The following is a 24586-nucleotide window of genomic DNA, read 5'->3' as shown; positions in this document are numbered from 1 at the left end:
GACAGTCAAACACCATTACTAGTCTAAAACAAATGAACCAATATGATCAATTTGACAGTTTATTTGATTAAATATGGTGATTGAACTCCACTGCTGCTGTCTTGATCATCTTTGGGTATTCTTATCTTTGACCAGTGTAAAAATGGTTTGACTACCTCTGACTGACTTTTTTTTATTTTTTTATTGACCTCCTGAGTGGTGCAGTGGTCTAAGGCACTGCATCTCAGTGCTAGTGGTGTCACCACAGATCCTGGTTCGATTCCAGGCTGTATCACAACTGGCCACAAGCTGGCCACAAGCATTTCGCTACAATCGCATTAACATCTGCTAACCATGTGTATGTGACAAATAAAATTTGATTTGATTTGATTGGAAGGCAGATAGAAAGGGGCACAATTGGCCCGTTTGGCCGGGGTAGGCCGTCATTGTAAATAAGAATATGTTCTTAACTGACTTACCTAGTTAAATAAAAATAAAAACGTATTCAACTCATTAACCACTGGGGGCTGTTAGGTTCACTCCTTCCAATTTCGTTCCCTCTCACAGTAACTTAACGTCACGGACAGAGGCGGATCTAGTTATGTCGTTGCGATGTTTGATTGGATAGCGTGGTAAAGTCTGTATGGCGGCGTTAGGTTGATCTACGTTACTTAATTTATTTTGTTGTGATAAAAGGTTTAGCTAGCTGCCGGGATTTTTTCTTCAATCGTATTAACCAGAAAGTAAAATTGTTTTGTGCATCATTTGCGAGGATGAGTGGCGGAGTGTATGGAGGCGGTGAGTGTGATTTTTGAGGACAAAATTAAATGAATGAACGCGCCACGTTGTGCTGTAGGGCGAAAGATGCTACAACTAGCTAGCCTGTTAGCAAGTGCTCTGCAGACTGATATTATCACAGATCGGAAATATTTGGTATTATCTTTAGCTGGCTAACTAGTTAACTGTCAATGACGGGCAAAATCATGTATTTTCTCATGTACTTTCTAGTTTGTGATATGACTGCCTGTCTCCCATCTAATGAGTGAAAGCTGTAACTAGCTAGCTAAATTAGCTCAGAGCTAGCTACATGTTTCTCAGCTCTGCAGATAAATTACTCGCTACTTTAGCCTGCTGAATTTTATAATTTTAGCTAAGCTTTTAGTTGTCCAGGATATTAACATATTATCTGCAAGTTCAACCAAAATAATACGTTTAGATTTAATACAGACATTTTAATATTTTATTTAGCTTTCTAAGTATAAATATAGCTAGCTATAAGTGTGGTGTAAACTTGCCTCAAGTCTTGATGTAAATCATAACATTGCTCCACTGCTCTCTCTGCAGATGAGGTTGGAGCCCTAGTGTTTGACATAGGCTCTTACACAGTGAGAGCCGGGTATGCTGGAGAAGATTGTCCTAAGGTAAGCGCCCAAGTGTAGTGACCTTATTATTAACTATCTTCCTTTGCGTATGAATTTTATTTTAGAGGGTATAGTACGAGTCAAAAGTTTGGATACCTACTCATTCAAGGGTTTTTCTTTATTTTTACTATTTGTCTATATTGTAGATTAATCGTGAAGACATCAAAACTATGGAATCATGTAGTAACCAAAAAAGTGTTAAACAAATCTAAATGTATTTTAGATTCTTCAAATAGCCACCCTTTGCCTTGATGACAGCTTTGCCTATATTGTTATTTCAATAAATATGTAAAAAAAAACATTTTTTACAGTGGGCAATCTGTCTTATTTTATTAAAGCCTAATTTCCAATTTTCTCTCCGTTTGATATGAATATGACTTGGCCTATAAGCCACACTCTCGGTTTTATGCATGCCGGATTTCTCCCTCAGTGCAATTTCATGATCAAATAATGAATGAAGCCTAGAACTCCGTTAGATAGCTCAGAAAACTTTAAAAAATATATATATATATATCTTAAAAACATGACAGGCCTAAAGTAATAATGAGAAAGATGGAAGGAATAATAGCAAGATAAAACAATCTAATGAGAAATTTTAACAAACCATGGTTTGTTATAAGACAGAAAGCCTAATCCTATGAATTGAAATACCATAAAGGCGTTAAAACAAATGAAAGTTATGAGTATTAGAGATAGAAACGACGCATAGCCTGTCGTTGACCTTGGCCTATTTCCATTAGAGCCCAACCAAGTTATAATTTTTGTTTGTCCGATGTTGATTTCTGACATTGTGAGTTTAACAATAATGACTCTTGAAAATGGCCACAAGTGGTCAGATAAGCATGAGATTACCTTTTTTCCCATTCTATTTAGGGAATATCAGTTATCGGTGGAATTATCAGTTTATACCGATATCGTTTTTTTTTAAAGGCCAATATCTGCTGATTTAGTTTTTTTTTTAAATAATTAGTAATTTTTAAAAAATTTTAGTTTTTTCTATATCTATTTTTTTTATATCAGTGAAACGATATCAGTCGGGCTCTAATTTCCACATTATTTTAGAAGTGTGCAACCTACCCACAACGCATAGTATCCTAGCTCTAATAAGAGAGGAGGAAGAATGTGAATCAGTGTATAATTATCCAGTTGTGAGGACAGCAGAGTTGATCTGCAGTCCATGATGATTTACACCCCTATCACATGACAGCCATCGAGGCTCGTTGACTGTGTCACTCGCTCCATCTACGCGCTTCGGCGCACACACGCGCACTACCTCAGATAGGCCTACACACCTCTTTTGTTCCGCAGCTACACCAGGGTGGAATAGCCTACTAGAAAAGGTTTGGCTCCAATATATTTAGTCAATGTCATGATTCCTCGCGTCCCTCCCGTAGTATGCGAGCTCGTGCTAGGGGCAAAAAAATATATTTTATTTTCGGATAACATTGTCTAGAGGGCGATTTTTATATGTACAGAATCATGATAGGACAAAAGTTGACATCAACCAACCCTAAAATACACGTTTATTGGTGCCCGTAGGCCGACTTCCCCACGGTGATGGGCGTGACCCTGGACAGGGAGGATGGTAGCACCCCGATGGAGACGGACGGCGGGGACAAGGGCAAGCAGGGCACCAACTACTTCATCGACACCAACCAGCTGAGGGTGGCCCGCGAGAATATGGAGGTCATGTCACCGCTCAAAAACGGCATGAGTGAGTCTCTCTCCCCCGTCATGTGATCATAGACAATGTGGAAGTTGTATTGACAGCATTCTGCCCGGATGAAATAAAAGCCAATGCTGGGACATGGCATGCAGAGCGTATAGGCAGAACAGGTAGTGGGAATGCTAGATAATGCCTTCAATATCTAGGACAATGCACAATGTTTTGTGAAGAGGATCCTTGTCTGGACTTTCACTGACCTGCGAATCTTCCTGTGAGATTAACACAAACGGCAGTATTGACATGTCCGGAAGTTTTGACTTTCTGAAATTGTCTATACTTTACCACTAACAATATACTTTATTGTCCATTTAAACATTGACATTTGTTTTGTGAAGCCAGCATATAAACACACAGAAAAACAACACGTTGACATGTTCAACAGTCAACACAGTGATTTGGAAGTTAATGGAGAGGATGGTCTCTGCTAGAAAAGAGAAATGATGGTTGGTCATTGGTCAGACTGAGAACCATCATGGATGATGTATTGGGTGTCTTTCTCCTGAACTGTCCATGGTGTTTATTTGATGCCCTATTTAAAACATTGTTATTTTTTTATGACAATGCCATTTCTGACTTTTCTGCTTACGTGATCCTGACTTTAATGTGAATTCAGTACGTGGGCTATTTTAGAGGAAAGTGTGACAAAGATCTTAATAGGCTCTGAGCAGCACTATATATCAGAGAGCTCCTTGGAGTGCTGCCCTGGATTAGAATTCACACATTGCGCTTAAATTAGCCAAGTTCATCAGTCTATTTTCTCCAGTATCCGACCTAGCAATAGAGATGAAAGATGTAGGTTAATATAATGTAGTTGTGTGAGGAGACGTAAGTATGCACACCTTTTTAAAGGTCGAGTCAGCGATATGACGTAGATGCACAAGGTAAACAGCACAGTGGGTCAATTTCCGCAACAACAAAGAGCGTTGGAGCGCGAGGCTAAACTTCCACGCTGTTTTTGTCACGTACCTACCATTCTAACAGTGTGAAGCAAACCCATGTGCAGTTACTGTGTGGGTGTGAAGTCTTGCATCTCGCTCATCTCAATATCTGCGGTGGTGCTCGTGGCGACACCATGTTTGCTGTTAAGTATTAACTATTCAACAGTACCAGGTTTTATTGCAGGTGACCTGCATGACTTGCCCAAAGAGAGAGGACTGGCCACCCCTCAGAGCCTGGTTCCTCTCTAGGCTTCTACCTCGGTTCCTGCCTTTCTAGGGAGTTTTTCCTAGCCACTGTGCTTCTACATCTGCATTGCTTTCTGTTTGGGGTTTTAGGCTGGGTTTCTACATCTGCATTGCTTTCTGTTTGGGGTTTTAGGCTGGGTTTCTGTATAACACTTTATGACATCGGCTGATGTGAAAAGGGCTTTATAAATACATTTGATTTGATTTTGATCATTTTCTATGGGTATTTTATACAAGGAAAACTACCTTGGCCCAACCCCTTGCCTACGTGATTTATTGTGGGGAAATTTGCACTGGTTACCATGACATACTCTAACTCGGTACATTGATCTTTTTGTTTGTTTTGTTATCTGTGAAGTCGAGGACTGGGACAGCTTCCAGGCCATTCTAGACCACACCTATAAGATGCACTTCAAGTCAGAACCCAGCATCCATCCTGTACTCATGTCAGAAGCCTCGGTGAGTAGGCTTCGGTTTTGGCATTTAGATCACACGCAGACTTAATAGTACATAGGTTTCATGATCAACTCATCCAGTATGTCGCGAGCCCAATGTACGTTGGAATGAGTGCACACCGACAGCCAGTAGTGCACACCGACAGCCAGTAGTGCACACCGACAGCCAGTAGTGCACACCGACAGCCAGTAGTGCACACCGACAGCCAGTAGTGCACACCGACAGCCAGTAGTGCACACCGACAGCCAGTAGTGCACACCGACAGCCAGTAGTGCACACCGACAGCCAGTAGTGCACACCGACAGCCAGTAGTGCACACCGACAGCCAGTAGTGCACACCGACAGCCACACCGACAGCCAGTAGTGTACACCGACAGCCACACCGACAGCCACACCGACAGCCAGTAGTGTACACCGACAGCCGCACCGACAGCCAGTAGTGCACACCGACAACCAGTAGTGCACACCGACAGCCAGTAGTGCACACCGACAGCCACACCGAAAGCCAGTAGTGTACACCGACAGCCTTTTAATGCCCTCAATGTCCGCAAGGGGATCAGCCCTGATTTTTGAATGAAAACTAACCACTGTGGAGTTACTATATTTTACAGTATAATATTTTGTTTTCTGTAGTATTCAGCCTATGGGGTCCTGCTGGTTCATTGTACACTGATATCTGGCATTAGGCACCAAACAAAGAAAATGCTCTGAAACAGAAGGTATTATCTGTACTTGTTCAACAAGAAACGCTAGTTCATGTTTCACTTTCAAAATGTTTTGCTATGGTGTGCCTTGTAAAAAAAAAAAAATGAAAAAGAGGGTCGTCATGGTTTTCTCTTCCGTTTCCCCTTTTTTCTATTATCTCTGCAGTGGAACACACGAGCCAAGCGGGAGAAGCTGACCGAGCTGATGTTTGAGCATTACAACATTCCTGCCTTCTTCCTGTGCAAAACGGCGGTGCTGTCTTCGTATCCTTACACAGTGAATTTAAATAATATAGGGATGTTGTCGGAAGGCTAATGAAGTGGTGGCTCGAAACACTAGTCAAATGACACGAGCCATCTGCTGTTTAATCACCCCAAAATCTGTTTTCTTTGACATTTTTTAAATTTATTTAACCACTTTAGTCTCCTAAAAAAATTAAAAACTCAAACATTCTCAGTAGTTGTTTGCTAATAGTGATTGTTTGCTAATTGTTCAGCCTAAAACAATAATCTCTGTAGAAACGCCCCTTCTGTTCCCTTAACTCTGAGTGTCTCAGCTTTGCCAATGGACGATCCACAGGGTTGGTGTTAGACAGCGGAGCCACACACACCACAGCCATTCCAGTGCACGACGGTTATGTGCTTCAGCAAGGTCAATTGTCCAGCTCTCCCACTGCACTCTTTTCTATTTTAGTTTGCCTGGATTTTATTATCCACTTCATGTACAAGTCTTAAAAGTGCTGGATAAACTCTGACCATTATGAGTGATGGATAAACTCTGACCATTATGAGTGATGGATAAACTCTGACCATTGTGAGTGATGGATAAACTCTGACCATTGTGAGTGATGGATAAACTCTTACCATTGTGAGTTGACAAGAAATGCCCTCCGTCCACTTTGAAGCCATCGTGTCTCAGGATGTGGGTCGAAATTACTTTAGATAGATACTGATATGGTTTTGAATACTTCATACTTGTGGAAACCCCCAAATCAATCAATCAACTGAAAAGCAGCGAACTGGGTAGCACTTCCGTCCTCTCCCTGCAGCAAGTTGAATCCCCAGCAGTAAGTAGCAGGAAGATGATGGAAACACAGTGAAGGGGTTTGACATTGGTATCCACCTTCAAGTCATCTCCTTACACGAAAGAGACATGTTTGTGAAGAATTAGGTAACAGCAACCATTTTGGTAAAGCATCAAGGGCTAGGTTTTCTGCAGTGAGGCAATTTGAGTCGGTGCTGCAGTATAAACATCAACAGAGCCATTTTAGTTGATATGAGGAAATGGTCATTTGGGAAAGGAGCAGTATGTTGGGGTCGTCTGAGGAGCGGCGTGTTGGGGTCGTCTGAGGAGCGGCGCGTTAGGGTCGTCTGAGGAGCGAGGAGCGGCGCGTTGGGGTCGTCTGAGGAGCGGCGCGTTGGGGTCGTCTGAGGAGCGGCGCGTTGGGGTCGTCTGAGGAGCGGCGCGTTGGGGTCGTCTGAGGAGGGGCGCGTTGGGGTCGTCCGAGGAGCACATTGACACAATGCCTCCATTCACAATGGTGCAAAGTCGATTCAGTGTTCTTGGCCTGTGTATGTCATAGTTGTTATAAGCCTTCATAATAGGTGTGTAACGCTCTAAATGATTGGAAGGGAAAAGCGTTTTGATCTGATCAATTATCCTTTCCTCAACTATCCAAGTGACACGTTTTTATGTTTTATTTCAGGCATCGTCAAGTCTCCCCTTGCTGGAGACTTTATGAGCATGCAATGTAGAGAGCTATTTCAAGAGTTAAATGTTGAAATAGTCCCTCCTTACATGATTGCATCAAAGGTGAGACCTGCTAAAGTAAGTCAAAACTGCTCATTTCAGAGATTCCACATCTCACTTTTTGGTGCTATTGCTCACGTTATGGTGGTGGGGCATTTGTAAGTATAGAACTTAGATATAAAAAAATATTCAGGTTGTCTCATGTATTTCCCTTCATCCACTACGTTTTAGTTTAATTAATCACTTTTGTCATAGTGTAACATATTCAAAAGGGGATTTTATATTGGGTTTGTTTGAGAATCTGCATGTAATATTATTTTTTTCTAGATTTGTGCTTTGTAATTTTATGATTGGCCAATAACAATTAATACAGAGATGCTCTAACTCTGGTATTTTGTTCCCGTACATTGCATGCATGAGCATCAAATTGACATGTGCTATAAATTGGGATAGATGGAATCCGTTTAATCAAGTCTTTACCAAAAGTCCTACATTGATGAAGGAATTTCAATTAAGGCCAATTTCTATTGTCTTATACTTGTATTCAAATTCATTCAAATGAGCATGTCGCACAGCGTGCTTGAAAAAGTCATAATCTACAAAACGTAAAGCAAGGAAATATCTATCATTTAATAAGCTCTGGAAGGAAGAAACCATTTTAGCACGAAGGAAGAAACCATGATAGGAACCATACTTCACAGGAATCCCATCCTTCTTTCATGCCTTGATTTTTCATATCACAAAATGTGCCGTTGTTCTGTGATGGTCTTCATCATCACCCGTCAGACTCTGAGATGTGATTTCTCTGAATTAATCAGGAATTCCTCAGATTCCTGACCTCAAAACACTGCCTTTTATCCCTGGCTCTCTTTTATTTTTGATCTCTTCCTCCTCCTCTAGCCTGGTCCCAGATCTGTTGGTGCTGTCTCGCCAACTCCTGCTGTCATTTTCATTGACGGCACAAGCAGATCTAGAACCAGGGTACTTGTCCGTTATGACAATGTGACTGCAGATCTAGAACCGGGCTACTTGTCCACTATGACAACGTGACTGCAGATCTAGAACCAGGCTACTTGTCCACTATGACAACGTCACTGCAGATCTAGAACCAGGCTACTTGTCCACTATGACAACGTCACTGCTGACCTTGTGTTTCTCACTGTAGGATGCTGTACGTGATGGAACCCCAGCCAGCTGGAAGAAGAAGGAGAAACTACCTCAAGTCACCCGGTCCTGGCACAACTACATGTGTAATGTAAGCAGCTTTGTGTTCTAATCATAAAACAGAAAGTCCTAAACAGTCCAACGTAGGTGGTCGGTGCTCCATCACCATAACATATAGACGTGTGATGTTAACCGGTCTTCATCATTTCACATTTTCCTAATGTGAAATATTCATTACTGTACTGCTAGAACAATTTATTTCATATTTTTTTTTGTCCCCCTGCCTCCAGACTGTGATTCAGGATTTCCAAGCGTCCGTGCTGCAGGTTTCAGACTCGCCGTACGATGAACAGTGAGTCCGCCATACTCCCGTTCTATCATGTCACAATAACCACCACAGAATAGTTCTCTCCCTTTTCTAAGGGTTCATTTTCATTGTGTTGAAATGTAATCCTCCTACAGAGTTGCAGCCCAGATGCCCACGGTTCACTACGAGCTGCCCAATGGATACAACTGTGACTTTGGGGCAGAGAGGCTGAAGATTCCAGAAGGCCTTTTTGACCCTTCCAATGCCAAGGTAAGAATCGCTTGAATGCCAAAATGCCTCAATCATTCTCTTTGACCGGACCTGTCTGAAATGTGGTGTTCTTCGAATGTTCCGGTTCTCCTCCACAGGGTCTGTCTGGCAACACCATGTTGGGAGTCGGCCACGTGGTGACCACCAGTGTGGGAATGTGTGACATCGATATTCGGCCGGTAGGTGCCCACATTAAAGACCTATCACGTTACTTGTTTTGGCTGCCATGGTTACTAGGCCTGTGTATTTTGTGATTGATACGTGATCTATTACTGTTATTCGGAATTACATATTGAGGCCAGGTGACCTTTATTCCCACAAGAGGTTGTACAGAACTGACCTTTGTCTCAGGGTCTTTATGGTAGCGTGGTGGTCACCGGCGGCAACACACTCATCTCGGGCTTCACGGACCGACTCACCAGAGAACTCTCTCAGAAGACCCCCCCTGTGAGTGAAGCACTAAAATATTTCTTGTTTACTTATTTTGTAAATTTCTTAGCAAATGTTCCTGTCCACAGTTCCTGTCGGTGTCTAATTTTGTCTTCTCTCCTGTGTTCAGAGCATGAGGCTGAAATTGATAGCCAACAACACAACGGTGGAGCGCAGGTTCAGTGCCTGGATAGGAGGCTCCATCTTGGCATCACTAGTGAGTTCACATCCATGTATACAGAGCATTCAGAAAGTATTCAGACCTCTTGACTTTTTCTACATTTTGTTACGTGACAGCCTTCTAAAATTGATTAAATTGTTGTTTTTCTCCTCATCAATCTACACTTTACCCCATAATGACAAATCAAAAATAGTTCTATTTTTTCAATTTTGCAAATGTAAAAAAAAATATACACTGCCGTTCAAAAGTTTGGGGTCACTTAGAAATGTCCTTGTTTTTGAAAGGAAATCACTTTTTTTGTCAATTTTAAAATAACATCAAATTGATCAGAAATACAGTCTAGACATTGTTAATGTTGTAAATGACTATTGTAGCTGGAAACGGCAGATTTTCGAATGGAATATCTACAGTTGAAGGCGGATGTTTACATACACCTTAGCCAAATACATTTAAACTCAGTTTTTCACAATTCCTGACATTTAATCCTAGTAAAAATTCCCTGTCTTAGGTCAGTTAGGATCACCACTTTTATTTTAAGAATGTGAAATGTCAGAATAGAAGTAGAGAGAATTATTTATTTCAGCTTTTATATCTTATCTTATCACATTCCCAGTGGGTCAGAAGTTTACATACACTCAATTAGTATTTGGTAGAATTGCCTTTAAATTGTTTAACTTGGTTCAAACGTTTCAGGTAGCCTTTCACAAGCTTCCCACAATAAGTTGGGTGAATTTTGGCCCATTTCTCCTGACAGAGCTGGTGTAACTGAGTCAGGTTTGTAGGCCTCCTTGCTCGCGCACGCTTTTTCAGTTCTGCCCACATATTTTCTATAGGATTGAGGTCAGGGCTTTGCGATGGCCACTCCAATACCTTGACTTTGTTGTCCTTAAGCCATTTTGCCACAACTTTGGAAGTATGCTTGTGGTCATTGTCCATTTGAAAGCCCCATTTGCGACCAAGCTTTAACTTCCTGACTGATGTCTTGAGATGTTGCTTCAATATATCCACATAATGTTCCTACCTCATGATGCCATCTATTTTGTGAATTGCACCAGTCCCTCCTGCAGCAAAGCACCCCAACATGATGCTGCCACCCCCACAACATGATGCTGCCACCCCCGTGTTTCACGGTTGGGATGGTGATCTTCGGCTTGCAAGCCGCCTCCTTGTTCTTCCAAACATGGTCATTATGGCCAAACAGTTCTATTTTTGTTTCATCAGACCAGAGGAAATTTCTCCAAAAGGTACGATCTTTGTCCCCATGTGCAGTTGCAAACCGTAGTCTGGCTTTTATATGGCGGTTTTGGAGCAGTGGCGTCTTCCTTGCTGAGCGGCATTTCAGGTTATGTCGATATAGGACTTGTTTTACTGTGGATATAGATACTTTTGTACCTGTTTTCTCCAGCATCTTCAAGGTCCATTTCTGTTCTGGGATTGATTTGCATTTTTTGCACCAGAGTACATTCATCTCTATGAGACAGAACGTGTCTCCTTCCTGAGTGGTATGACGGCTGCGTGGTCCCATGTTGTTTATACTGGCGTACTATTGTTTGTACAGATGAACGTGGTACCTTCAGGTGTTTGGAAATTGCTCCCAAGGATGAACCAGACTTGTAGAGGTCTAACAATTTATTTTCTGAGGTCTTGGCTGACGACTTTTGATTTTCCCATGATGTCAAGCAAAGAGGCACTGAGTTTGAAGGTGGGCCTTGAAATACATCCACAGGTACACCTCCAATTGACTCAAATTATGTCAATTAGCCAATCAGAAGCTTCTAAAGCCATGACATAATTTCTGGAATTTTCCAAGCTGTTTAAAGGTACAGTCAACTTAGTGTATGTAAACTTCTGACCCACTGGATCATTTTGGACCTAAGGATCATTTTGGACTTGGCGCTCCGGTACCGCTTGCCGTGCAGTAGTGTAACCGATGTGAAATGGCTAGCTAGTTAGCGGGGTGCGCGCTAATAACGTTTCAATCAGTGAGTGTCACTTGCTCTGAGACCTTGAAGTAGTTGTTCCCCTTGCTCTGCAAGGGCCGCGGCTTTTGTGGAGCAATGGGTAACGATGCTTCGAGGGTGGCTGTTGTTGATGTGTGCAGAGGGTCCCTGGTTTGAGCCCAGGTAGGGGCGAAGAGAGGGATGGAAGCTTTACTGTTACAGTAGCAAGTCTACGACTTGTGGGACTGGAGTCTTAGACAAGTTTTTGGGGCCTTCTGACACCACCTAGTATATAGGTCCTGGATGGCAGGAAGCTTGTCCCTAGTGATGTATTCGGCTGTATGCACCACCCTCTGTAGTGCCTTAAGGTTGGATGCCGATCAGTTGATGCAACCAGTGCTCTCGATGGTACAGCTGCATAACTTTTTCAGGATCTGGGGACCCATGCCAAATCTTTTCAGTCTCCTGAGGGGGAAAAGGAGTTGTCGTGCCCTCTTCATCAGTGTCTTGGTGCGTTTGGACCATGATAGTTTGTTGGTGATGTGGACACCAAGGAACTTAATTCTCAATCCGCTCCACTACAGCCCTGTTGATGTGAATGGGGGAGTGTTCTGCCCTCCTTTTCCTGTAGTCCACGATCATCTCCTTTGTTTTGCTCATGTTGAGGGAGAGGTTGTTGTTCTGGCACCACACTGCCAGGTCTCTGACCTCCTCCCTATAGGCTGTCTCATCATTGTCTGTGATCAGGCCCACCCGTTGTGTCGTCAGCAAACTTAATGATGGTGTTGGAGTCGTGCTGGCTATGCAGGAGGGGACTATGCACACACCCCTGAGGGCCCCCCATGTTGAGGATCAGTGTGGCGGATGTGGTGTTGCCTACCCTTACCACCTGGGGGTGGCCCTTCAGGAAGTCCAGGGTCCAGTTGCAGAGGGAGGTGTTCAGTTCCAGCTTTGTGGGCACTGTGGTGTTGAATGCTGAGCTGTAGTCAATGAACAGCATTCTCACATATGTGTTCCTTTTGACCAGTTGGGAAAGGGCAGTATAGATCACGATTGATATTGCATCATCTGTGAATCTGTTGGGGCGGTATGCAAATTGAAGTGGATATATAGGGTTTCTGGGATGATGGTGTTGATGTGAGCCTTGACCAGCCTTTCACAGGCTATGGGGTAATAGTCATTTAGGCAGGTTACCTTCACTTTCTTGGGCACAGGGACTATGGTGGTCTGTCTGAAACATGTAGGTATTACAGAGGTTGAAAATGTCAGTGAAGACACTTGCCAGTTGGTCCGCGCATGCTCGGAGCACACGTCCTGGTAATCCATCTGACCCCTTGTGAATGTTGACCTTTTTAAAGGTTTTGCTCTCATTGGCTACAGAGAGCGTTATCACAGTCGTGCCGAACAGCTGATGCTCTCATGCATGCCTCAGTGTTGCTTGCCTTGAAGCGAGCATAAAAGGCACCTAGCCCGTCTGGCAGACTTGTGTCACTGGGCAGCTTGCGGCTGGGTTTCCCTTTGTTGTCCGTAATAGTTTGCAAGCCTTGCCACATCCAACGAGCATCAGAACCGGTGTAGTAGGATTCAATCTTAGTCCTGTATTTACGTTTTGTGTTACGCTCGTCGTCGTAATGAGGAGACCAAGGTGCAGCGTGTTAAGTGTACATCTTACTTTATTAGATGAACACCAAAATTAAAAAAATATATATAAACAAACATAATGTTCTGCAGGCTACACATCATACCTAAGTATGATCCTCAATCAGAGACAATGATAGACAGCTGCCTCTGATTGGGAACCATACCAGTCCAAACAAAGAAATAGATCACCTAGATTGCCCACCCTAGTCACACCCTGACCTAACCAACCACTTTGCCTGTTTGATGGTTAGTCTGAGGGCATAGCAGGATTTCATATAAGTGTCTGGATTAGTGTCCCGCTCCTTGAAAGAAGCAGCTCTAGCCTTTAGCGCGGTGTGGATGTTGCCTGTAATCCATGGCTTCTGTCGGGGATATGTACATACAGTCACTGTGGGCATGTAGCCTGTGACTGAGGTGGTATACTCCTCAATGCATGTGGATGAATCGCAGAACATATTACAGTCTGTGCTAGCAAAACAGTCAACATATGACAACAAATGAATGCAATCTCATTTAATGAGGAAAATTATCTTGGGTTGGAGAAGCTTTGTTGAAAGACTGTGGGAAGATGCAATGCCTTTGGAGGCAGCCGTGCTGCAATCTAGACTTACTGGAGAGGTTCGCTCAGGAGAACCTTGGAGACGTTCAAACATGTCTTCACATGGTGTTCGGGACCTTGACAAGGAGATGTCTTTCAGCTGAGACAGAACACCACCTACCAGCATGTTGACCTCAAGGGACATATCAGATATTTTCTTTCCTACTGTGGAGAAGCAAGGTGCATTTGATGTCTGATCCTCGCATGAGGTCAAGATTGTTGAAATGACCTGTTTGGTACTATTGTTCATTAGACCCTCGTCTGTTTCAGTCCAGAGAAGTTTTGAACTCTCGCTGACACCCATGTGTAGAGTCACTTCCTGGTTCAAACTGGGCAAGTGAGGCACACTCTTACTAGCTTGCCCCCAGAAACACCTCTGTTCGGCTCTCACCAGTCCAGCCCCCAGAAACACCTCTGTTCAGCTCTCACCAGTCCAGCCCCCAGAAACACCTCTGTTCTCACTGCTCACTGCTTGAGTGGTGTTTCTCTTGAATTCCTCACTTGAGAGTTTTTTCATGCAATCTAACAGACTGGTCAAAGAAGCTGTGGCCTTACTTCTGCTGTCCTCATTTTGACAGGGGAACTCACATACTATTGGTGATGAGGCCCTGGAATGGGCAATATCCCCAAGCTGAGCCAGAACACCCTCTACAAATGTCTCTCTCTCAATAGAGAAGCCTGATCCTTTTTCTCCAACAGTGTACAGGGGGTCCTCCTTTGACATCTCAGTGTTGTACAAGACCAGAAGCTCTGAGATGACTTCTTTGGTGCAAGTTGTCAGAAGGAGCTTGCTTTCTTCTGACTCAGTTTGTGCCCAAAGAAGTTTTGAGCACTCACTTAGGCCTCTTTGTAAAGTAACTTCACCAGTGGACTCTGGCAACTGAGGCTCACTCTTACTGGGCCTATATTTCATGTCTATGCAAGGAAGTGGAACTGTCTCCTTAAACGCAGCATTTGTGATGTTGTCATCAGATGTGACAATGCTCTTTAAGGCACATCGCTGAAGCTTGCCGAAATAATCTTTCAAGTTGTTTTGGATGCTGTGGTAAATGTGAACAGCAGCAGACCAGGCACTCTTCTGTTGGGGACTCTCTTCAGATTCAGCCAAGGACTTCATATCTGACACGCAAGTCTTAACAACTACTGACGCTGCTGAGCCCACTGGGTGAATTGACTCTGTCTTTACAATGCCAGACAATGTTTGACCTGATTCAGCACCTGTTAACTCAGACTGAATGACTGAACTAGGAAAGCTCAAACTACTGACTTTTTTGGCAAGAACTCCACTCACTGCTTGTATTGCTGATGTTTGAAACTCCCGGCTGGAGAGTTTTTGGATGCTCTTAGATGTGAGCGTGCAGGAGGAACCAGATTCACCAATATTGTAGCTGCTCTCGTATTTCCTTATCAGGGCATCAAGATCATCAATGAAGCCAACATGCGATGCCAAAAACGTGATCTTGTCCTTCAGATCTTTCAGCAAATTCTGTTCGTTCTCATCAACAAAAGCCACCATTGTGTCAGAGATGGTGGTCATGACTTGCCCTGTTAGACTCTTGCTCTCTTGGTCAACTTTTTCAAGTTTAACAGCCAGCTCTCTCACCATGCTCTCAGTCACCTTGGTCTGTGAGTCTCCCCTTACCGGTGTCACTTGAGAGGTTTGGCTAGCGGAGGCACTCTTAACGACCACTGATACGGCCGACTTGACATCTTTAATCACTTCTGCCATTACAGCAGGGGTTAGCATCATAGAGCCTGCACTTCCAGATGGAGAATTGGACATGCATGCAAGTTTAGAGAGAGAACCTTGCAGGCTGTCCTGCACACAGGTGACAAGGGTGTCTTCTGAGACACCTAAGAGGAATTGTAGCGTCTCAGAGTTGGGAGAGGTTAGAGTCCTTGAAAAAAAAAAAAGAAATCATCACAGTCAAACAAATAATATGTAAGGCTGTGAGGAACGTTGCTCTGGTGGAGGTGTGTCAAACACATCTGAACCATTGAAAATAGTGGGGGAATCGTTGCTTTTGCTCTGGGAAAACACCTTAGTGTGGTGGAGGTGTGTCAACCACATCTAATGATAAAAAATAATAATTTATTCAACTTCTATAGTTCTTTTCATTACAGAAAGATAAAAGAGAAAAGCTTCTGCCGGTTTGGAGAAGAAAAAAAAGACTAAATTATTCTGTTTTAAAGTCAAATAATATGATAAATTAGAGTACTTTTTTTGTATAAGTAATTTGTATTGAAACTGGCTTGTACAGTTGAAGTCGGAAGTTTACATATACACTTAGGTTGGAGTCATTAAAAGTCGTTTTTCAACCACTCCACAAATTCCTTGTTAACAAACTCAAGTTTTGGCAAGTCGGTTATTGACATCATTTGAGTCTGGATGTATTTCAAGGCCAACCTTCAAACTCAGTGCCTCTTCGCTTGACATCATGAGAAAATCAAAAGAAATCAGCCAAGACCTCAGAAAAAGAATTGGTTCATCCTTGGGAGCAATTTCCAAATGGCTGAAGGTACCACGTTCATCTGTACAAACAATAGTACGCAAGTATAAACACCATGAGACCACGCAGCCGTCATACCACTCAGGAAGGAGACGCGTTCTGTCTCCTAGAGATGAACGTACTTGGGTGCGAAAAGTGCAAATCAATCCCAGAACAGCAAAGGACCGTGTGAAGATGCTGGAGGAAACGGGTACAAAAGTATCTATATCCACAGTAAAACGAGTCCTATATCGACATAACCTGAAAGGTTGCTCAGCAGGGAAGAAGCCACTGCTCCGGAAGCCGCCATTAAAAAACCCAGACTACGGTTTGCAACTGCACATGGAGACAAAGATCGTACTTTTTGGAGAAATGTCCTCTGGTCTGATGAAACAAAAATAGAACTGTTTGGGCCTAATGACCATCATTATGTTTGGAGGAAAAAGGGTGAGGCTTGCAAGCCAAAGAACACCATCCCAACCGTGAAGCACGGGGGTAGCAGAATCATGTTGTGGGGGTGCTTTGCTGCAGGAGGGGTCTAGTGCACTTCACAAAATAGATAGCATCATGAGGATGGAAAATTATGTGGATATATTGAAGCAACATCTCAAGACTTCAGTTAAAGCTTGGTCGCAAATGGGTCTTCCAAATGGACATGACCCCAAGCATACTTCCAAAGTTGTGGCAAAATGACTTAAGAACAACAAAGTCAAGGTATTGGAGTGGCCATCACAAAGCCCTGACCTCATTCCTATAGAACATTTGTGGGCAGAACTGAAAAAGCTTGTGCGAGCAAGGAGGCCTACAAACCTGACTCAGTCATACCAGCTCTGTCAGGAGGAATGGGACAAAATTCTCCCAACTTATTGTGGGAAGCTTGTGGAAGGCTACCCAAAACATTTGACCCAAGTTAAACAATTTAAAGGCAATGCTACCAAATACTATTTGAGTGTATGTAAACTTCTGACCCACTGGGAATGTGAAGAAAGAAATAAAAGCTGAAATAAATTATTCATTCTTCTATTATTCTGACATTTCACATTCTTAAAATAAATTGGTGATCCTAACTGACCTAAAACAGGGAATTTTTACTAGGATAAAATGTGAAATTGCTATAAACATCAAATACTGTTTAAGGACAATCATAAATAAAAGGCAGTATTGAAGAATGGTTACAGACATACCTCATGGCTGGCTTGGGCAATGGTTTTGGGCAGTAGCTTCCACTGCCCAGACTGCCCATCTCCTTAGTCAGGTAAATCTCCTTGAACTTAAGTTGTTGTGATTCCTGCTCTTCTTCCTCTTCCTGATCCATACAGTTGGAGGAAGGGTAGGGAGTCGGGATGCGAAAGCTATTGTAAGACTTTCGACTGCCTGGCCTCTTAGGTACACCAGCCTCAGTAAATCTCACGCGGGACTTGGTGTTAACCTTATCGTCTAACAGACTGGTGAGTGACGCTGTGAGAGATCTCTGTGACAATGGAGAGGAGGCAGCATCTTGGATGCCCAGTAGTTCGTAAAGACCTGGGATGATGATCTGCATCAGCTTGTCCGATAAAAACTGGACAATCCTCAGACACAAGCCGGCAAGCTGTTGTTTTGTCAGCTGTATTCCAGAAACAGAAGAAGTGTTTTAAAATGTTGCATAGTGCGTCTTTCAAAAGCTTATGAACAAGGCTAAACATTCAGTGATCATTGTATTCTAAATAAGCTTGCAGATCTTACCGGGTCAGAAATGCCATTACGAATCCTACTCCATTGCCTGAAAATTATTCATATGAATTATTCATATTAATAGTATTAATATTGTCAGAAATGTCGGTCAGTAGAGTCATCAGATTAAACAGTATTTTACACATGCTTTGTAGCAATTGTTTTGACAACATTGTGGTGTGATGTAACTTTTTCCGCAATGGAAATGTAGTTGATGAATCTGCTTTCATACAATCCTTTACAGGTTTGATAGTAGTACTGTACCAAATAAAATAGAACATACTCCTCAGTTAGGTTCTGCAGGAAGTTGATAATCAGTGAAAAAGACTCAAGATGTGTCGCACTGTTGAGGCTCTCTTCTTCTGTGGTTTCTACAGTGCTGCTTTGCTTCTGGTAGAAATAAACATTATGAGTCTCAAATAATGGCACCAACAGAGTCAAACTTAACATATACAACAAATATCATACTGAAAGAAGTTATGAACCGTTAGAGAGTGGAGGAGCGTTGGCAACGTTGGACAAATTTAAACAACTGAAACACAACAGAGATGGTTGTGGTACATCAACATTGCCAATGATAGCATCACTATAACATTTTATTGGATTAATGTTGTAAAATGAAATGACAAGGTCAACTTACCATCTCATTGACAGCTTCAGAGGTCAGGTGGTCATCCATCACACAGACAGGCAGGTCTAGAGACTGGGACAAGGCTCTATGGTCATAACCAGGAGAGAATGGAAACAACATCAGAGCAGTCCCAATGGCAGAATCTAACCACTGTCTTCATGTCAAAGACTCACTTAGTAGTTAATACATGGCCACAAATAATGAGCGGTTCAAATAGATCGGCTGGGGACTTGACCCTACAAATGACTCCAAGAAGGACGCTTGACCCGCCCCATAACAAGTTCTCTCTTATTAGTCTCTCTCTTAATCTCCACACAAATATCTAACTGGACAGAGTGTAAGTGGCCTTACCTGACTCTCTCAGTGTCAGAAACATCATAGTCTTGTTGTTCTACGTCCTCCAGGGACATCTCAGCTACAGCAGACGGGGCAAAGCCCGGGATGATCTCTCAAACTGAAAATAATGACTGTTTATGTGAACTGAACCATTTACAGTGGCTTGCGAAAGTATTCACCCCCCTTGGCATTTTTCCTATTTTGTTGCCTTATAACCTGGAATTAAAATAGATTTTTGGGGGGTTTGTATAATTTGATTTACACGACATGCCTACCACTTTGAAGATGCAAAATGTTTTTTATTGTGAAACAAACAGGAAATAAGACACACAAAAAAAACAGAACTTGAGCGTGAATAACTATTCACCTCCCAAAGTCAATACTTTGTAGAGCCACATTTTGCAGCAATTACAGCTGCAAGTCTCTTGGGGTACATCTCTCTAAGATTGGCACATCTATCCACTGGGACTTGCCCATTCCTCAAGGCAAAACTGCTCCAGCTCCTTGAAGTTGGATGGGTTCCGCTGGTGTACAACAATCTTTAAGTCATACCTCAGATTCTCAAGTCTACCAGTCCCTACTGCTGAAAAACATCCCCACAGCATGATGCACCACCAGCATGATGCACCACCACCATGCTTCACCGTAGGGATGGTGCCAGGTTTCCTCTAGATGTGAAGCTTGGCATTCAGGCCAAAAAGTTCAATTTTGGTTTCATCAGACCAGAGAATCTTGTTTCTCATGTCTGAGTCCTTTAGGTGCCTTTTACTGAGGAGTGGCTTCCGTCTGGTCACTCTACCATAAAGGTCTGATTGGTGGAGTGCTGCAGAGATGGTTGTCCTTCTGGAAGGTTCTCCCATCTCCACAGAGGAACTGGAGCTCTGTCAGAGTGACTATCAGGTTCATGGTCACCTTCCTGACCAATGCCAGTCTCCCCTGAATGCTCAGTTTGGCCGGGCGGCCAGCTGTAGGAAAAGTCTTGGTGGTTCCAAACTTCTTCCATTTAAGAATGATGGAGGCCACTGTGATCTTGGGGACCTTCAATGCTGCAGGCAGTTTTTGGTATCCTTCCCCAGATCTGTGCCTCGACACAATCCTGTCTCGGAGCTCTACGGACATTTCCTTTGACCTCATGGCTTGGTCTTTGCTCTGACATGCAATGCCAACTGTGGGACCTTAGGTATGAGCCTTTCCAAATCATGTCCAATCAATTGAATTTACCACAGGTGGACTCCAATCATGTTGTAGAAATACCTCAAGGATGATCAAGGGAAACAGGATGCACCGGTGCTCAATTTCGAGTCTCATAGCAAAGGGTTTGAATACTTATGTAAATAAGGTATTTCTGTTTTTTTTCTGTTTTAAATTGCAAAAATGTCTATAAAACTGTTTTTGCTTTGTCATTATAGGATATTGTGTGTAGATTGATGAGGAAAATGTTGTATGTAATCCATTTTAGAATAAGGCTGTAATGTAAAAAATGAAATGTGTAAAAAGTCAAGGGGTCTGAATACTTTCCAAATGCACTGAAGCAGTCTATAAGATATATCTTATTACAGTTTAGGCCTACCTTGTTATTTTCTTCCATCTGGCAATATCATATTAATGGATTAAATCTATTTAGTTTGTTTTGTTGCTAGTATTTTTATTAATCGTTTGAAAATACAAGTATTATCTACTTTCTGAAGGACAGCCAAGTTGATAGGCAACATAGAACCTACAGACAATTATGACATCATTGGAACACATGCACGTGTCACAAACACCTTTAGCCCCAAAAAGCAGTGTAGCAGTGCTGCCCAAGCTGGGGGCGATACACTTTTATTAGGCTTTTATTCAGATTCACAAACAATGCTCTACTTGAAGTCAATGAGTAAACATGTAGCAACATGGCTGAGCTTTAACGTGTAAGTAGAAGTTGACACTAACCATATGTATAATCCTAAAATGCTTGCCCTAAATACCAGTCTAGAACCCAGGTATGTCTCCTGCTATTTATAGTATCTTTCAAGTACATCTTATTACAGTTTAGGCCTATCTTATTATTTTCTTCCATCTAGCAATATCATTTTAAGGGCAAATACAGACACATGTGTTGTAGGCCAATGAACTCCATAGTTTTAATCAGAGTTTATAATAAAGAAGGGGAATTCTTTATGACATCAAAGGTATGGCAGCTATGCTGAATCCTTTTCAAAACAATGTCCAAAACGGGAAATCATTGGATGTGATTCATTCGATTCTATCTATGCAATTTCATCTTTGAGGAGGACTGACATGGAAGCAACCATTACACAACCCTGAACTCAATAACCCCACCACAGTTTCAGAAGAGATATCAAACCATATCTGGTCATATTGTATTACATACACCCAGGCTGTGCCTGGACAGTGATGGATGGCTATATGGAGCATCCTTGTCCATCATGTTCAGTGTGTTAGTGCTCTCGCCACAGCGAGGCAGCAGCCTCCACTGAGCAGCTCGGCAGCAACCTCCACTGAACAGCTCGGCAGCAACCTCCACTGAGCAGCTCAGCAGCCCACTGATATATACTTCTGGTCTCTTGCACACTATGATTTGTCTATTTGTTTTGGGATTTGTGTTGGCTTAGTTTGATAATAACATATTACTTTGACCTAATGCACTTCATCAATGATGGTGGTTGTATTGTTTGGGATTTGTACTGATAAGCATGATGTTGTCTTACTCTAGGGAACTTTCCAGCAAATGTGGATCTCAAAACAGGAGTACGAAGAGGGCGGGAAGCAGTGCGTAGACAGGAAGTGCCCTTGATCGACCACCAACAGCATTTGCTGCCTCCAGAACTCACAATAACATGTCTAGTTTAACCTTTTACTGTGAGCTCAGGAACACCCAAGGACGGTAGTTCTGTTGATTTAAAAAAAAATGTTTTTTTAAAAACTGGATAAACGAATCTGCCTTTATCATTTTTTGTAGAAAACATGAACTATAACGAACCGTGTCACATATTCCATTGCTATGAAAAGGGTGAAAGGCTGAGTTCCTTTTGACTCCATCTACAGTATGCCATTTTCAGTTTGTTTATGGACCTTATATTCTGATCTCAACCTTCTTGACAGGTAAGAAACACTTGGTTAGTGTATGTGTCTTATCCAATGGGTTGTCAAGTGAATGTTGAAGATGCTTCTTGGAGGTGATCTAATGATGTCATTGAATCGCTGTCATTGAGTTGCTCACTGGACAAGACAATTATTCACTGAAAATTAAATCTGTCTTTCATTTCACTTATGTTGATACTTGATTGGCTATTTGCTGTCTTTTGAAAATACTAAAATAAATATACAGTGCCTTGCGAAAGTATTCGGCCCCCTTGAACTTTGCGACCTTTTGCCACATTTCAGGCTTCAAACATAAAGATATAAAACTGTATTTGTTTGTGAAGAATCAACAACAAGTGGGACACAATCATGAAGTGGAACAACATTTATTGGATATTTCAAACTTTTTTAACAAATCAAAAACTGAAAAATTGGGCGTGCAAAATTATTCAGCCCCTTTACTTTCAGTGCAGCAAACTCTCCAGAAGTTCAGTGAGGATCTCTGAATGATCCAATGTTGACCTAAATGACTAATGATGATAAATACAATCCACCTGTGTGTAATCAAGTCTCCGTATAAATGCACCTGCACTGTGATAGTCTCAGAGGTCCGTTAAAAGCGCAGAGAGCATCATGAAGAACAAGGAACACACCAGGCAGGTCCGAGATACTGTTGTGAAGAAGTTTAAAGCCGGATTTGGATACAAAATGATTTCCCAAGCTTTTAACATCCCAAGGAGCACTGTGCAAGCGATAATATTGAAATGGAAGGAGTATCAGACCACTGCAAATCTACCAAGACCTGGCCGTCCCTCTAAACTTTCAGTTAATACAAGGAGAAGACTGATCAGAGATGCAGCCAAGAGGCCCATGATCACTCTGGATGAACTGCAGAGATCTACAGCTGAGGTGGGAGACTCTGTCCATAGGACAACAATCAGTCGTATATTGCACAAATCTGGCCTTTATGGAAGAGTGGCAAGAAGAAAGCCATTTCTTAAAGATATCCATAAAAAGTGTTGTTTAAAGTTTGCCACAAGGCACCTGGGAGACACACCAAACATGTGGAAGAAGGTGCTCTGGTCAGATGAAACCAAAATTGAACTTTTTGGCAACAATGCAAAACGTTATGTTTGGCGTAAAAGCAACACAGCTGAACACACCATCACCACTGTCAAACATGGTGGTGGCAGCATCATGGTTTGGACCTGCTTTTCTTCAGCAGGGACAGGGAAGATGGTTAAAATTGATGGGAAGATGGATGGAGCCAAATACAGGACCATTCTGGAAGAAAACCTGATGGAGTCTGCAAAAGACCTGAGACTGGGATGGAGATTTGTCTTCCAACAAGAAAATGATCCAAAACATAAAGCAAAATCTACAATGGAATGGTTCAAAAATAAACATATCCAGGTGTTAGAATGGCCAAGTCAAAGTCCAGACCTGAATCCAATCGAGAATCTGTGGAAAGAACTGAAAACTGCTGTTCACAAATGCTCTCCATCCAACCTCACTGAGCTCGAGCTGTTTTGCAAGGAGGAATGGGAAAAATGTTCAGTCTCTCGATGTGCAAAACTGATAGAGACATACCCCAAGCGACTTACAGCTGTAATTGCAGCAAAAGGTGGCGCTACAAAGTATTAACTTAAGGGGGCTGAATAATTTTGCACGCCCAATTTTTCAGTTTTTGATTTGTTAAAAAAGTTTGAAATATCCAATAAATGTCGTTCCACTTCATGATTGTGTCCCACTTGTTGTTGATTCTTCACAAAAAAATACAGTTTTATATCTTTATGTTTTGAAGCCTGAAATGTGGCAAAAGGTCGCAAAGTTCAAGGGGGCCGAATACTTTCGCAAGGCACTGTAACTGTTTTATGAAGCACTTGTAGACATTCATTGTTTTCAAAATCATATTTTCAGCAACAGATACATACGTTTACAATATGACATCAAATCAAATAAAAATAAAATAAGTGATATGTAAATGATTGTCAAAAGGCTCCAACCACCCAAGTCATAGACTGTTCACTCTGCTACCACACGGCAAGCGATACGAGAGCACCAAGTCTGGGACAAAAGGCTCCTTAACAGCTTCTACCCCCAAGCCATTAGACTGCTGAACAGCTTCCACCCCCAAGTCATTAGATTGCTGAACAGCTTCTACCCCCAAGTCATTAGACTGCTGAACAGCTTCTACCCCCAAGCCATCAGACTGATGAACGTTAATTAAATGGCCACCTGCACTATTTGCATTGACCCCCTTTGTTATTGATGTATTTTTCTAATTGTTTTCCACTGACTCTCTTGAATTGGCTCGATGCACACTCACTACACTCTACCCACACATTCACTGTGACACTGACCGACTTTCACACTAGCTGCTGCTACTGTGTTTATTATCTATCCTGATTGCCTAGTCACTTTTACCCTTACCTACATGTACATACTGTATTACCTCAACTACCTCGCACCCATGCACATTGACTCGGTACTGGTACTCCTTGTATATAGCCTTGTTATTGTTATTGTGTTACTATTTAGAAAATATTTTCTTACTTTTTTAACTCTGCATTGTTGGGAATGGGC

General features: G+C 42.3%; 1 protein-coding gene across 2 annotated transcripts; it reads left to right on the top strand.

The window, feature by feature from the left end:
• The first annotated feature begins 598 nt into the window (after nt 1-598).
• On the top strand, nt 599-23737 carry LOC139414981 (actin-like protein 6A). Of its 2 annotated transcripts, none has more exons than XM_071162669.1 (14): nt 599-777; nt 1324-1400; nt 2940-3114; nt 4669-4769; nt 5637-5734; nt 6028-6122; nt 7177-7298; nt 8386-8475; nt 8675-8736; nt 8847-8961; nt 9060-9140; nt 9313-9408; nt 9521-9607; nt 21633-23737. In XM_071162669.1, exons 1-14 carry the CDS (start codon nt 753-755, stop codon nt 21711-21713), a joined length of 1305 nt encoding a protein of 434 aa, XP_071018770.1. In that variant the 5' UTR covers nt 599-752; the 3' UTR covers nt 21714-23737. The 2 variants fall into 2 exon arrangements, with proteins under 2 accessions (XP_071018770.1, XP_071018779.1); XM_071162678.1 differs by having other exon boundaries at nt 7177-7283; nt 21633-22241.
• The last annotated feature ends 849 nt before the right edge of the window (nt 23738-24586 follow it).

The sequence above is a fragment of the Oncorhynchus clarkii genome, chromosome 1, assembly GCF_045791955.1.
Source record: "Oncorhynchus clarkii lewisi isolate Uvic-CL-2024 chromosome 1, UVic_Ocla_1.0, whole genome shotgun sequence".
NCBI classification, from domain to species: domain Eukaryota; kingdom Metazoa; phylum Chordata; class Actinopteri; order Salmoniformes; family Salmonidae; genus Oncorhynchus; species Oncorhynchus clarkii.
The sequence above is the reverse complement of the archived record's forward strand: the minus strand, read 5'-3'. Positions and strand labels throughout refer to the sequence as shown.